Source organism: Trifolium pratense, linkage group LG2 (genome assembly GCF_020283565.1).
Source record: "Trifolium pratense cultivar HEN17-A07 linkage group LG2, ARS_RC_1.1, whole genome shotgun sequence".
Lineage (NCBI taxonomy): Eukaryota > Viridiplantae > Streptophyta > Magnoliopsida > Fabales > Fabaceae > Trifolium > Trifolium pratense.
This window is the reverse complement of record NC_060060.1, coordinates 68,773,894-68,788,702: the sequence shown is the minus strand read 5'-3', so window position 1 is coordinate 68,788,702 and position 14,809 is coordinate 68,773,894. Positions and strand designations below refer to the sequence as shown.

The following is a 14,809-nucleotide window of genomic DNA, read 5'->3' as shown; positions in this document are numbered from 1 at the left end:
TGAAATAATTGAGTTCAAAGTATTAAATGGAAAAAATCACGCCCAGCCGATCAGACAGCGACACGTGTCCTGCTTTTAAAAAGTAGATTCTTCTCTCTCCAGGGTGTAATCCAGTGTGGTGCACGCGCTGGAATCTGATGGATTCGGATGATCTGGGCTGTCTGATTGATCAGACAGTCTTGATGAGATCAGATCTTGGCTGTCTGATGGAAATCAACGGTTTGTAACCATGGTCCTGCGGTACGCGCGCGACACTGGATCCGCGTCCATTGATGGTAATTTGGTTAATTAATTAAAAAGAATGGGTATTTTTGTCCAACTGAAAAGGTACACCTTGCTAACTTAGACCCAACTGGGTCTAAGTTAGCAGCCCCCTATATATATATATATATATATATATATATATATATATGCCTAGTGTTGATTTTCTCCCACTTTTACAAGAAAAAAATGTAGGAAAAAAATGTAGTGAGGAGTTGAAGATCTAATTGCATTCCTCACTTACTTCACGTTTCTTTTTTATCTTTTTTATCCCGAGTCTCGCATTTTCACACAACTCTAACACTCCATGTTGTGAGATCATTGTTGTACTGTATATATATATATATATATATATGGGATATGCTACAAGACACCCACTACCATTGGTGAAGGTGTCTGAACACCTTTTATTTTGACCAAAAATGTCACTTTCTCTTTTTAAAAACAAGTCATGGTTAAGGGTAATTAAGTGATTCAAAATTTAATTAATTTTCAATATTATTTTTGTTTTTGGTCTCCTCTATTGTACTTTACGCCATTACCAAAGTGATGAAAGCTCACTTCGCTGGTGCAGCTCGAAAAGCAGCATATCCACTCCAGTTGATCCTGAACTTGTTCTAGTATGTGTCGAATCGAAGTTCTACAATTTCCAATTTTATGCCCAATTTTGTTTGCCGCCGCCAACCGGTGGTTACGTCTCTATATACCTGAAGAACTACCCAAAATTGGCTAGTGGTGAGATGGCTTGTGACGACGCAAGCTACTGGCTTTAAGAACTACAAAATTCTATCCTCTTTTCATTTGTTTATTTTTATTTCGTTTTATATAAGAAAAATGGGTTGTTGTTTTTTAATTCCAAAACATGAGATTGTATAATTTGTTTCCATTTGATTCAAAGAATGAGATCGTTGGTGAGGAGGATAGGAAGAAGAAATTAGTTGCAGCGATGGAAATGGAACAGACAAGAGAGAGGAATTAAAAATTATTAAGATTTAAAAACATAATTTGGAAATTACAATTAAACCTATATATTTAATAGCGTCTACAAAGAAAAGAATGAGTTTTTTGGTCAAACAAAAATGTGTTCATTGCTAAAAAAAAAGTGGGTGTCTTGTAGCATATCCTATAGCATTTGATATATAGTTAAGGCTTAAATGCAGTTTTGGCCCCCCAAGTTTCACAATTGTTTGATTTTGGCCCCCCGCGTTTCAATTGCTTGATTTTAACCCCCTAAGTTTCACAATTGCTTGATTTTAGCCCTCCAAGTTTCAATTGCTCGATTTTGGCCCCCCAAGTTTACCCCATTTTGCATTTGCTAGCCCCCCGTTGAATATTTTGATTAAAAATTGGTTATGTAGCATTTTAAAATTAAATAAGTATTTAAAAATAAATAAATAAATTACAAATTGTTTTTTAAAACTAAATTATAAAATATTTTTCTTATTATATGTAGTTTGTAAAATAATTTTGTTATATAAAAAAGTAAAAAAAACATTTTATGAACTATTTTTTAAAAACTTTGTAAACTTTTTTTTAAATAAAAAATAATTATTAAACCTTTTATTAAAAAAAAAAAATTAATACATTTTTATAAAAGCAAATATTATTATTTTTTAATTTTTTTAATTAAAACATATTTTTAATTTTTTTTAAAATGTCACATAAACAATTTTTAGTCAAAAAAGTCAACGGGGGGCTAGCAAATGCAAAATAGGGTAAACTTGGGGGGCCAAAATCGAGCAATTGAAACTTAGAGGACTAAAATCAAGCAATTGTAAAACTTAGAGGGTTAAAATCAAGCAATTGAAATGTGGGGGGCCAAAATCAAGCAATTGTAAAACTTGGAGGGCCAAAACTGCATTTAAGCCTATAGTTAATTACAATAAAGATAAGACAATGCTTTATCAACGAAAAGACAGAAACAGTTACTATTTTTATAGTGGTTCCTAATATTTCAGCTGAAAATTTGTCCACGGCACCCAGCAATTTGGATGGATAAGCATTACATAGAAACCAACCACGAAGAATGATGTTTGACCCTTTATACAATTGGCACTACAGTTAGTACTATGATAATTCAATAATTAGAGATAATAATAAGTATATAAAATATGTGCAAGGACATGATTTACTCAGGTGAATAATACTATGACCAAATAAAGATATACACCCTTGGTTACTGATTGATAATCTTACCAAAGATATACTCCAGCTTCAACTACAAAGATAAAGCTTTAATCTTTATGGCATTTCAATTTCTACAATATCAGAACCAGAAGCAACACTTTCTTCCCTCATAATTACTCTTGAATAAACCCATGTTCTACAAATTGGACAAAAGGGTGTCTTCATAATCCACAAATCTATACACTGAACATGAAAACTGTGTCTGCATTTAGGCAACAATCTACAAGCATCACCAACCTTAAAACTCTCCAAACAAACAGCACAATCCACAAGGTTGTTGTATCCTTTCTCTATTGGTTCCACATAATCAAAACAAGGAAGGTTCTTCAAGTCACCACCAAACATTCCTTTTGAAGTGCTCCTAGTACTACTACTCTGCCCTTGAATGTCTCCACCACTATTACTATCTCTTCTGAATGCTCTCCCAACTATGCAGAAATGAATAGACACCAAAATACCAATCCCAACAAATAAGATTATCAAAGAAATTACAATCTCCATTACCATGGTTTTTTGCTTAATTTAATTCCAGTACGTTGGTAAGAAAACCAAGTCAAGCTTGAAATACACAAGTGTCTAATTATGGTATAATTTGTTTGCAGTTCAATGACAAAAAGACAGTAGCGATGGCAAAAAAACTCAAACCTGAGAGACCCACCCGAACTCAAACCCAAGTCAACGGGCGAAACCCGATTTGACTGTGTTTGGGTTTGAGTTCGGGTGACACCCGAAAATATGGGTGTGGGTTTGGTATCAGTCAAACCCACACCCGAAACCCATACATCCACCCGAAATATTTTATAATTACCTAATTACCCCCATAGTCTCCCTCAATTTCCTTGGAAGACCTTAAATTTTAGTTGTAATTTAATTTCTTGAAAGTATATGTTGTAATTTCTTGAAAGTCTATGTTTGAATTTCTTTGGAAGACCTTAATTTTAGTTGTAATTTAATTCAAAGTCTATGTTGGAATTTAATTCCTTAAATTTGCAAATTATTTTTAAATGTGTTGTGGGTTTGGGTTTGGGTTTTGGTGGAAAAAACCCGAACCCAATGGGTGTGGGCGTGGGTGTTGTTTTGCCACCCGAACAGTCTTTGAGTTTGAGTTTGGGTTTGGGTTTGGGTGATGATTTTCGGGTGTGGGTTTGGTAAGTGTCAAACTCGCACCTATGGATGCCCGTTGTCATCCCTACAATATAGAGGCTCAATCACAGATTGTAGCTACGGCAAGTTACCTGGCTACATTCATTGTCACTTATTTAATTTTAATTATTATTTTTAATCAGAAAAAGACCCCGAAAGCTGAAACCTAGCTTGATTTTATGATTGAGTTTTTTTTTTTTTAAAGACAATTTTTATGATTGAGTTGTTACACCAGATATTATTTCTTTTTTTTTTTTTGGTTACAACACCAGATATTATTTCGTTACTATAGTTTTAAATATAAAATCATTTTGTTTGTATTATTTTTGAAACAAAAAAAAAATCTTTTTTTGTCAAAAAAAATAAAAAATCATTTAAGTTTGTCATCAATTTTAAAAATGTGTCTTTATACACACAAATTAAAATAATAAATTTTGTAACCAAAAAATAAAAATAATAATAATAAATTTTGTTCCGTAAGAGTAACTCAGTTGGTAGTTGCAAGAGACATTATTTGAGGGGTTGAAGTTTGAATCCTGAATTCTCCATAGTGTATTAGTCTAATCACTAAACTATATATCGGAGAAAAAAAATAGATATTAATCGTAACATGTGGTTGGTCCGATTAATAAGAGACTCGTGTACCTTAAATAAGTGGCTAGAGGAATCCCCGACTATTTTCTATTGATAAAACCCGATTGAGAGGGGAAAATCCGTCTTATGTAACCAAATGTTCTTCGATAAGGATCAATTATTGCTAAATACAGAATAAATAAAGACTCAATTCAGCTGGTGTTCAAGTCAACTAAAGTCCAAAACAAAGCTCCTAAATATAATAATAGTAAGGACACATAGAAAACTATAACTTAATTAGGACATTACATGTGTTCATAGAGAATCCATGGTGACATTAGTGGGGTGTAGCATGTAACAATGTTTGGTACACAACCTCCTTAATTATGGCCTTAATCATTTGTAGTATTTCACACTAATTCATCCATAATTCATAATAGTTATGTTAATTAGTGTTCCTAGAGCACTAGTTAAGGAAACAAAAAAAATTGTATTGAATTTACTATAAAAATTTCATAATACTTTTACTATTCTCAGCTTCCTTAATTTAACATTTTTCTTCATAAAACCCACTTGGTTTGGTCTAGTGGTATTGGCTTGGGACTGGGAGTGTGCTCCTCCTTAAGGTCTCAGGTTCGATTCTCTCTCGTACCAATTTGGGTGGACTAGTTTAGCTTCTTCAAAAAAAAAACATTTTTCTTCATAATAAACAACAAACTTTTTAGGGTGTCACAGTTTTCTCTATGTAGAATCCATTCAAAATTCACAAAACTTAGCTACAATTGAATAACCAAGATATTGTTATTAACTATTGTAGCTTTGATAGACACGGCTATTGCTTTCTTTAATCTCCACTTATACCTTTGGAACCCAACACACCGTTAGTGAACATATCCATTTTTATTATGATTTTAGTGGTGTATGGACCAATTTATAATTTGTGTCTAACTATTAAATAGTATAAAAAATTTGAATTATTTTCTATTTTGAAAAACAAAATTGGTGGTCAATTCTTTTTTTTTTTTGTTAAAAAAATAATTTGATTTCTTAAAAGACAATGATTTTTTTATTTAATGTTAAAATGTTTATACAAAACATTTTTCTATGAGTATTTCCAGATGCAACATCACTAATAATTGCATCTATATCAAAATGTTCTATCATATACTTTTTTAATACTCCCTCCGTTCCAAAATATAAGTTACTTTGGGCAAATTACACAAATTAAGAAATGTAATTAATGTTGTACGAAAAAAAGAAATTATTAGTTAGTTTACAAAATTGTCATTCTTTAATGGTATAAAAAAAATAAATGGAAGAATTGAAAGAAGAGAGAGTAATAAATAATTAAAGGTATAATATGAAAATTAACATTAAATGTTTCATTGATAATGTAAAGTGACTTATAATTTAGTACAAATTGTTTTCTCAAAGTGACTTACAATTTGGAACGAAGGGATTACATAAAATAGCTAGTCCATTCAATTTTTTCCCTTGTGGCATTGACAATCTCAAGTAATTTTTCAATAATTTTAACTTCGAAAAACTTATTTTCGCAGATGCAAAAGTCACTGACATAGTTAAAAGAATTCAATAAGCAATTATAACATTTGGATAATAATCGAGACTTTTACAAACTCAAGAATTTCAATTGCTGACATTAACACATTTACAACACTTTAAATGCATAAAAATGTCCTCATCATCTACTTCTTTCATGACTTTATTGCTCTATAATAAAATATACCTTTAAAAATATTATTTTGGGCCCTAATTTTTTGGACCTAGGAAGGTTGCTCTCTTCACAGTGCCTAAATACGTACCTGTTAGTGAATACTCCCTCCTCCATATCGTTTTGAGAAAAAAATTATACTAAATTATAAGTTACGATACCAATAAAATAGTTAATTTTTTTTCTTATTATATCATTAATTATTTATTATTATTACTTCTTGCAATTCTTCAATTTATTTTGTAAAGTAGCTTGACGGCTAGAAAATCTACCGTGAATAAGGGTAGCGAAGATGTAACATTTTTAAGAGAAATTATTTTTTAAAAAAGAAATGATTTTTTTTTTTGTTACAACAAGTGGTAACAAACGCATCTCAGTCATGCTCTATTTTTAACTGTTTGATTTATCCAACGAACCAGGAACAAAACACCCATTATTTTCAACTATACTAAGTTCTGTTCACTGCCCTGCCGTTCATATAGGCAACTCCACACACACACCCCGCCGTTCAGCGATTTCACACTAAATCGCCGTAATTATTTTCCAGGTCAATCTCATTCTACTGCTATCTTCTAAGTATTGATTGATGATGGAGCGTAAAACAGAGTCTTGTTCAAAGAAATCAAAGGGTTTGAACATTGAAGGATACCAAATTGAGGGTTTATCCATTGGAGGCCATGAAACTTGCATCATTTTTCCCACACTTAAACTTGCTTTCGATATCGGTCGCTGTCCACCTCGTGCTGCTTCTCAAGATTTTCTTTTAATCTCTCATGCTCACATGGATCACATTGTTAGTTAGTTAGTTAGTTACTCTTTATTTTCATTGTTAATTCAATCATATGCCAGTGCATTGTTATTTTCATTAGCTTATCTTATAGCTTATCTTCGCGCTAGTGATTTAGTAGGGCTTGTTTGGATTGACTTATTTGAGTTTAACTACTAACATAATCACTTGTGATATTGTTTGACAGCTTATGGAAATAACTTATGATATGTTGATAAGTTGTTTACAGCTTACTTTCATAAGCTCTCTAGGATAGCTTATGAAAGTAGCTTATAACTTATATGAGACCAATTAGACTTTATCTTATCTTTTGTTAGAAATAGTTTGTGTATGAACACTTAAATAATTAAGTTGTTTATCCAAACAGGGGGCTAAGAATGTAATATGACTGGTGCTGGTTTGACAAAAAAAAAAACAAGAGAAAACAAGTACTGTTCCGCCGTAGAACTTGCCATCTCATTTTATGTTTTCCCTTTAAATTAGTATATATATGTTACATGTGGGGGTTTGTATGATGAAATGGATGAATCGCTGAATTAGTTCGTTGTTGAACTTAATGATGTATGTTAACTTTTCAACATGGAGGATTACCAATGTTGCCACACGTGGTTTATACCGTATGAAGCCCCCAACAATTATTGTACCAATTTCAGTAAAAGAGGATGTAGAGAAACTCTTTGAGATTCACAGGAAAATGGACCAATCAGAGCTTAAGCACAATCTCGTTGGCTTGGATGTAGGTAATTGTTGCTCTCAATCAAGATGGAGCCTGCAATTATTAAACATTCAAATTAATAAGTTTTTTTCTCTTGTGTATAGCTGTTTCTAATTTCTGGCTTACTGCAGGAGAAGAATTTTCTCTCAGAGACGATCTTAAAGTAAAAGCTTTTCGGACTTATCATGTAATACCTAGCCAGGTAGCAAATTTTGAACAAATTTCAATTGTAATCCGCAATTGACAGCATTGGCCATTGATATTTTGTAGGCCACGTGAGCTTTCGAAAAGCACCACAGGGAATGGCTTTTTTAGCTTTTACGGATGTCAAAAATATAAAGGACCTTTATTTTCTGTTGAATTCTTACATTTATCCTAAAATTGTATACCTGTATATCAATACTAAACATTTAGTTTTGGAATTTTGGATATCAAAAGCAGATTTAACATGATATTCAACAAGCACCCTTCTAATAGATAAGCAATATGCTGCACCTCTTATCGCATTTTCTCACAACAAATTTCAAATAACCTCCAATAGTATCCTTAACATGATAGATGAAGCATCTGACATAGAACCTAACTGTTCTGCATGTTTTTGGCAGGGTTATATAGTTTACTCTGTAAAAAAGAAACTTAAATCAGAGTATATTGGTCTTTCTGGAAATGAAATCAAGAACTTGAAGGCATCTGGTGTGGAGGTCAGTCTTAAGTACTGTATGCACCACTCAATGATTCACAAATTTACATCTAGGCATCTTAATTATCTTTTGTATGTTTCAACCAATTTTATAACTTGTCAGTTGGTAGTTTTCCATTTATTTTGCTTCGATTTGATAACCAGAAAATAATTAACTTCCAGCTGAATGTAGTGATTGTGTGATTTATGGGTGTGTATGTCTTATTTAAGAATATTTGAAGGGAGGTGAGTGCAATTTTCCCTATAATCAATTATTGTTCTATGAAATTTGTGTGTGGTTGATGCACCATTTACATTGAATTTTGCGATAAGTTCTAATGGTCCATCTTCTATATCTTTTAGTTTGACTACAAATGCTAAACCAAGCTGGGGTTTTTGGCAGATAACAAATACTTTGACAGAACCAGAGATTGCTTTCACGGGTGACACCATGTCAGATTTTATAATTGATGAAAATAACGCTGATGTCTTGCGGGCTAAAGTACATCCTTTGAAAGTAACAAAGTACAAATTAATTTAGAATCTATACTATTTTCCCCTTCCATATGGCCTTAAAATTTAAATTTCAGGCTCAAACGGAATTTTGAATTGATTTTCTTGATAGATATTCCTTATTCTCTGTAATTCATATGATGATCTCATTGTGACCTCCCATTTAACTTTCATGAAGGTCATTGTAGCCACTTTATATGATATTTGGCTTGCTTTATTTGATTTCTGCCTCTGATTATGTGTTTCCTCGGTGATTTATATTTGTAATGAAGTGGTGAATGGTAAATTTTTAACACATTTTTAGAAAGACTCTTGTTGATAGATCCATCAAAGTGTAAGTCTTCATAGTTTGAAATATTATCTGTAACTTGGAAGAAAAAGCGTGCATGTAAGTCCACACGTTAATATGGTAAATGGGTTTGGATCTCACTCTGAAAAGTTAGCTTAAATGATAAGGGTGCCCGAACACATATACATTGCACAGCTAGGGAACCTTGGCAATGATGAGCATCTAATCCACTGTCCTCCCACCTTTGAAGTACAAACTATTAAAGGGACCTTAAGCACCTTCATAATCAAATTACAACCAAACACCTTGTCGTATGTGTCCATACGACTCTTTGATTTCAGATACTTAATTAGGTTTTTCTATTTACTCATTTTTTAGTTAGGCTTTATTTTGAGTCTTTTACCATTCATTTATATAGGTTCTTTTGGGAGTGCAGTTTTGAGCCCTCAATGAACCTGTCCTAATGTTTCCCCGTTTATGTTGATGGTTGATGTTATGGCATCACAGTTTACACCAAGTCTTAATTTTCTCCATTATTCATATAGTGCACCTTTCTTAACGATGCAATTACTATGGAACATGCCAAAGATTATGGACACACTCATTTGTCTGAGGTATGCTACCTTCTGTAATCAATAGCATTCAATTTCATGAAATCTCAAATGGTTTTACTTTTATCAATTTTTTCTTCTATTTATTTGTTTATTTCTTCCCTTTTTCTTCTTTCAGATAATAAGTTATGCTGATAGGTTACAGAACAAAGCAATCCTTTTGATTCACTTTTCAGCTCGTTACACCGTAGAGGTATGGCATTATGAACTGTCTGATTTCCGTGTAATGGCTCCAATATCATGACTGTAGTGACTACGTCATACTGTCACAGCAGTGAATCTGAATCCAACTTGCTTTCCATATTTCTAAAAAATAGAAAATTAATCATGTGTTGTTGCTCTTGGCTCAATATTAGTCTTCTACAGTTACGATTTTTCGTTGCTATGCTGATGCACCGTTTGTGCTTATAATATTCAGGAAATTCAACAAGCTGTAAGTGCATTGCCTCCACCATTAGCCGGTCGTACTTTTGCACTTACTGAAGGTTTTTGACAAGAATTTCGAAGTTTGATTGAATACATAATTGAATGGAGTTTTTTTCCCCCCTTCATTGCCACCTGCCACTATTGTTGGCAAATGTGGGAAAAGTAGAATGAAACGATAAATCCACTGATGTACTATTCAATCACATAGTTTTTTTCCAGTATAATATTATTCATTTCATTAAGTTTAAGGAAAAGAAAAATGCTGGTTTATTGATCTTTATTCATTGAGAAAAACTTGTACATATTGCTGGCTTGTGTTCTTCTTGCATGCAATGCTCTTCTCCATGCAAGATCTCCAAATACGTTCTTGTTCCAAACTTTAAGTGCACCTTTCAAACGTTTCAGGATTTCCAAGCACTTGTTTATTCCAAACATCCTTAATCAGGCCTTCACAATCAGGATGCTTTGTCCAGACCTTGAAGAAACGAAACAGCATAGCATGCTGAACTTCTGTTTTACTCTGACTAATTACTAACGGATGATGATCCGAGCAATGTTTGTAAAGTGCACAACAATGTATTGATTGCCAATGGTTCAACCAAGCGTGATTGCAAATGGCCCTGTCTAAACGCAGCGCCACGAAGTTGTCACCGACACCACCATTAGACCACGTAAAGTGTACACCAACTGTGTTTAAATGAGACAAAAGATTAGCATTCATCCACTGTAAAAAATCATCACAAGAGATCTTGGGAGGCAATCTCTTCCCTTGTTTTTCATGAGCACCTAACACAGCATTGAAGTCACCTACAAACAGCCATGGTCCGACGAACATAACTTGCAGTCGCGTTAAGTCTGCCCAAAGAGTCCTACGCACCAAATATGAAGTGCTAGCATACACGGCTGCAACATAAACTCGTGTATCAGATTGTTGTATTTCCAAGGCAAAGCACTGATCCGATGCAAACACAACTTTGGTAGCATTATTTTTGCTCCACATACCCCAAATATTGGCCTTATAATCTCCTCTATCATTCACATAAAAATGATCAGCTTGCAGACACTTCCAAAACCATGAAGGTGTTTGGTTAATTTTCAGCCAGAAACTAATAATCTGGCTTATGTGTAGCACAACAATTTTTCAAGGGAATTTTGGTTTTGGGGTTGCCTAAACCCCTCACGTTCCGATAAAGGAACTTCATAAAGAAAGATTTGAAGGTGCACCCCTAGACCAGGTGTTATAAGACTTCTCAATGCTTCTAGCTTTCCTGTGCAGTTTCTTCTTTTGACCCTTGGAGAGATATTGTGAATTGCTCTTGTTCTACCATATCCACCCCGGCTTGTCGAATTAAGCTAACATCTTGCTGCGCCACTAAAGGAAGGTCTAGATCTTGAGTTACTCTAATACCATTCCCTTGGTCCAAGAGAGGAGTTTCAGGAACATTGTTTGAACTGGATGCATGTTGTGCAACTTGTGAAATATCATGCCGAACAAACCCCTCATCTGTATTATTATGCTGGACTAACTCATCTGTCGTGGAGTCAGGCTGTATCTGTTCAGCAACAATCCCCGCATCCTTACTATCATTATTATTGTGTCCACTGGGGGACTTCACAAATTCGGGCTCATGCGTTTTTTTCCCACCCTGGCCATCATCCTGTTCAAATATCACAACCTCCTCGATTTCGGTATCAGAGTCATCAACTTGTGGTTCCTGAGTCCTTGCCATAGTAGTGGATTTTGGCACAACATGTACGGATTTTTCATCCACATGATCAGATTTTTCAGTAGAGTGTGAGGTGCCCACAAGTTCAATAGGTTTAGGTCTATATTGTTGTTGGACTGCCAATCCCTTCTTGGGCCTGCCTTCCCCGATAATAGGTGCCTTGGGATGTAATTTGTTGCAAGAATTCACTGAATGACCAATCAAATGGCAATGGTTACCTGCATTCAGTATGTAAACCTCATTGTAATTATCAGCAGATTTTCCACAACCAACAAAGATGAAAAGTCGTTGGCCAACAACTGTTATGGTATGACCCTCACGTGCCTCTAGCCCTGCTCCTCTTATAATAGGACATTTCAACGTTGGCAAAGCTAAAAACAATGTAAGATTAGTAAGTACTACATAAATAAAAAGCATGTAACTATGTAGTTGCATAACTTTTTCAGGTTTAAGTTGTACATGCTCAAGCAAAGTTCAACCAACTTGAGCTAAAACCCACACATTTTAGCATACTCTCTCTGTTGACATACATCATTATTAGATAAATTTTATTTTATATGAAGGCAACTAATAGAGTGTGGACCCAAGTTTTTAGTTTAGTAGATCCCACATAAAATTTGCCATAATAAGGAGTGCCTCAAATAGTGCATTGCTAGCTAGAATTTCTTAAATGGATATTTATAAGAAAGATATGAGAAAGATAACTCACAAGGGTCTAAAATATGCAAATCCTTCGGTGGATTCATCCTATCAAGAAGTATCCATAGGCAACAATATCACAAGCAAATTGAAGGCATCAATCGGCATCGAGGCATCAAATATCACAAGTAAATTAAAGTCATCATTAGGTTCATCGAGGCATCAATATCGCATCTAAAGTATTCGTAATACTTAATTTAGTGTCACTGAGGCATCAATACCACAAGCAAATTGAAGGGGTCATCAAGGCAATGTTTACATTTGAGTAAAGTATTATGTACTTCATTTTATTAGGGTCATCAAGGCATCAATATCGCAAGTAAACTCAAGGCATCATTAGGGCCAAGGCATCAATATCTCAAGAATATTCAAGGCATCAAGTAGGGTAATCGAGGCATCAATATTGCAAGTAAATTCAAGGGATCATCAGGAACATTGAGACATCAATATCAAATCTAAAGAATTCATAATACTTCAGTTAGGGTCATCGAGGCATCATGAACGAATAAAAATTGATTTCAAAATCGCAATAAGGCAACTTTTACATTTGAGTAAAGTATTCATAATACTTCATTTTATTAGGGTCATCGGGTCATCAATATCGCAAGTAAATTCAAGGCATCATTAGGGTCATCGAGGCAACAATATAGCAAGTAAATTCAAGGCATCATTAGGGTCATCGAGGCATCAATATCAAAAGTAAACTCAAGGCATAAGTAGGATCATCGAGCCATCAATATTGCAAGTAAATTCAAGGCATTAGTAGGGGCAACAAGGCATCAATATCGCAAGTAATTGCGAGGCATGATTAGGGTCATCGACGCATCAATACAGCAAGTAAATTCAAGGCATGGAGGGACATCGATGCATTAGTATTGTAACTAAATTTAAGGCATCATTAGGGTCATTGAGGCATCAATATCCAAATAATGCAGCTACATAGTTCTCCCTATGTATCCAAACAAGAACTCCAAACAAGTTAAACCAATTATAATTTCATTCACAATTGAAATTATACTAAGGCTCAAAAAGCAAATCAGGCAGTATTGACTAGTTTTAACTAGTTTGCAAAAATAATCAACAGAAAAAGAAATCCTGGTCAAAATTTAACCTATACATGAGGTCTCAGTTAAATGGAAATGATCATTATTGCGGTATCATGAGGCAAAATTACTTGTATTCAGATGTAAAAGATAATTGCAGTACACCTCATTGTTATTATCAGCAGATTTTCCACCACCACCAAAGATGAAGAGTCATTGGCCAACAACTTTTATGGTATGACCCTCACGTGCCTCTGGCCCTGCTCCTCTTATAATTGGACATTTCAACGTTTGCAAAGCTAAAAACAATGTAACATCAGTAAGTTGTAAATAGGTAAAGTGCATGTAACTATGTAGCTTCATAATATTTTTAGGTTTTAGCTTAAGACTTAGCTTTTAAGTGGCATCGTCCAAAAAAGGTGCGAGACCAGAGCTGTACATGCTCATGCAAAGATCAACCCACTTGAGCTAAAATCCATACATTAGCATACTCTCTCTATTGACACACTCTTCATTATTGGATAAATTTTATATGAGGGCGCACTAATAGAGTGTGGGCCTAAGTTTTTAGGTTAGCAGATCACACATAAAAAATTTCATAACGAAGAGTGCAACTACACTAGAAGTGTGACTGTCCCTTGGAGTAGGTTCAATTTAAATCAGAAAATACAAAGGCTCAATATCAGAAGCAAATTCAAGGCATCAGTAGAATCATCTAGGCATCAATATCGCAAGTTAAGTATTCATATCAATATCGCATCCAACATTCTACATTATGAGTAAGGTATTCATAATACTTCATTTAGACATCCAAAACAACATCGATTGAATAAATAATATCCTTTCGGATCATTTAGGCATCCAATAGTTTGAAAATTTTATGCTATTTCTGAGCGACAATTTATAGTCTATAATGAATTGCATTAAAATATTTCAACACAAATTCCTTTAGGGTTTTCAAGAATACGAAAAATTGCAGAAGCTCGCATTAAAATTCCATTCATGCCATAAAAAATATCATAACTTTCGTTTAGGGTTTTCAAGAATACGACAATTGCAGAAGCTCGCATTAAGAATTCCATTCATGCCATAAAAAATATCATAACTTTCCTTTAGGGTTTTCAAGAATACGAAAATTGCAGAAGCTTCTTGGATTGGATAATCAAGAATGCGAAAATTGTACAAGCATCTTGGATAATCAAGAAAACTAAAATTGCAGAATAATTTATAAATCAATACCTTCGAAAAGCAATAGGACGCCAATTCACTTCGAGATCGTTTGCGAAGAAACACCAAAACAATTATCGCTATAATTAACCGTCACACCAACATTCTTTAACCTAAACGGCACCGTCGGAGAACTCAAGCGTCATATCTGAACGTTTACCAATTCGTCAGAATCATTTGTTACGTAATGCGTCTTC

At 34.0% G+C, this 14,809-nt stretch overlaps 2 protein-coding genes across 4 annotated transcripts; one reads left to right on the top strand and one right to left on the bottom strand.

Moving 5' to 3' along the window:
• Nucleotides 1-2,502: 2,502 nt before the first annotated feature.
• LOC123905301 (RING-H2 finger protein ATL39-like) lies at nucleotides 2,503-2,955 on the bottom strand. Its single transcript, XM_045954911.1, has one exon. The coding sequence runs from the start codon at nucleotides 2,953-2,955 to the stop codon at nucleotides 2,503-2,505; it is 453 nt and encodes a 150-aa protein (XP_045810867.1).
• Nucleotides 2,956-6,315: 3,360 nt separating this feature from the next.
• LOC123906415 (tRNase Z TRZ1-like) lies at nucleotides 6,316-10,333 on the top strand. Of its 3 annotated transcripts, none has more exons than XM_045956315.1 (7): nucleotides 6,316-7,423; nucleotides 7,530-7,600; nucleotides 8,004-8,099; nucleotides 8,481-8,594; nucleotides 9,425-9,493; nucleotides 9,609-9,683; nucleotides 9,909-10,333. In XM_045956315.1, the coding sequence occupies exons 1-7, from the start codon at nucleotides 7,240-7,242 to the stop codon at nucleotides 9,981-9,983; spliced, it is 684 nt and encodes a 227-aa protein (XP_045812271.1). In that variant the 5' UTR covers nucleotides 6,316-7,239; the 3' UTR covers nucleotides 9,984-10,333. The 3 variants fall into 3 exon arrangements, with proteins under 3 accessions (XP_045812271.1, XP_045812270.1, XP_045812269.1); XM_045956313.1 differs by lacking the exon at nucleotides 8,481-8,594 and having other exon boundaries at nucleotides 6,322-6,689; nucleotides 7,051-7,423; XM_045956314.1 differs by lacking the exon at nucleotides 8,481-8,594 and having other exon boundaries at nucleotides 6,320-7,423.
• Nucleotides 10,334-14,809: the final 4,476 nt, after the last annotated feature.

Excerpts from the sequence above, each read along its gene's own strand:
- LOC123906415 (XM_045956315.1), top strand. The coding sequence starts at position 7,240 with ATGATGTATGTTAACTTTTCAACATGGAGGATTACCAATGTTGCCACA. Across the intron at positions 8,100-8,480 it reads TGAAGGCATCTGGTGTGGAG|ATAACAAATACTTTGACAGA; the intron begins GTCAGTCTTAAG and ends GGTTTTTGGCAG. Across the intron at positions 8,595-9,424 it reads CTAAAGTACATCCTTTGAAA|TGCACCTTTCTTAACGATGC; the intron begins GTAACAAAGTAC and ends TTATTCATATAG.
- LOC123905301 (XM_045954911.1), bottom strand. The coding sequence starts at position 2,955 with ATGGTAATGGAGATTGTAATTTCTTTGATAATCTTATTTGTTGGGATT.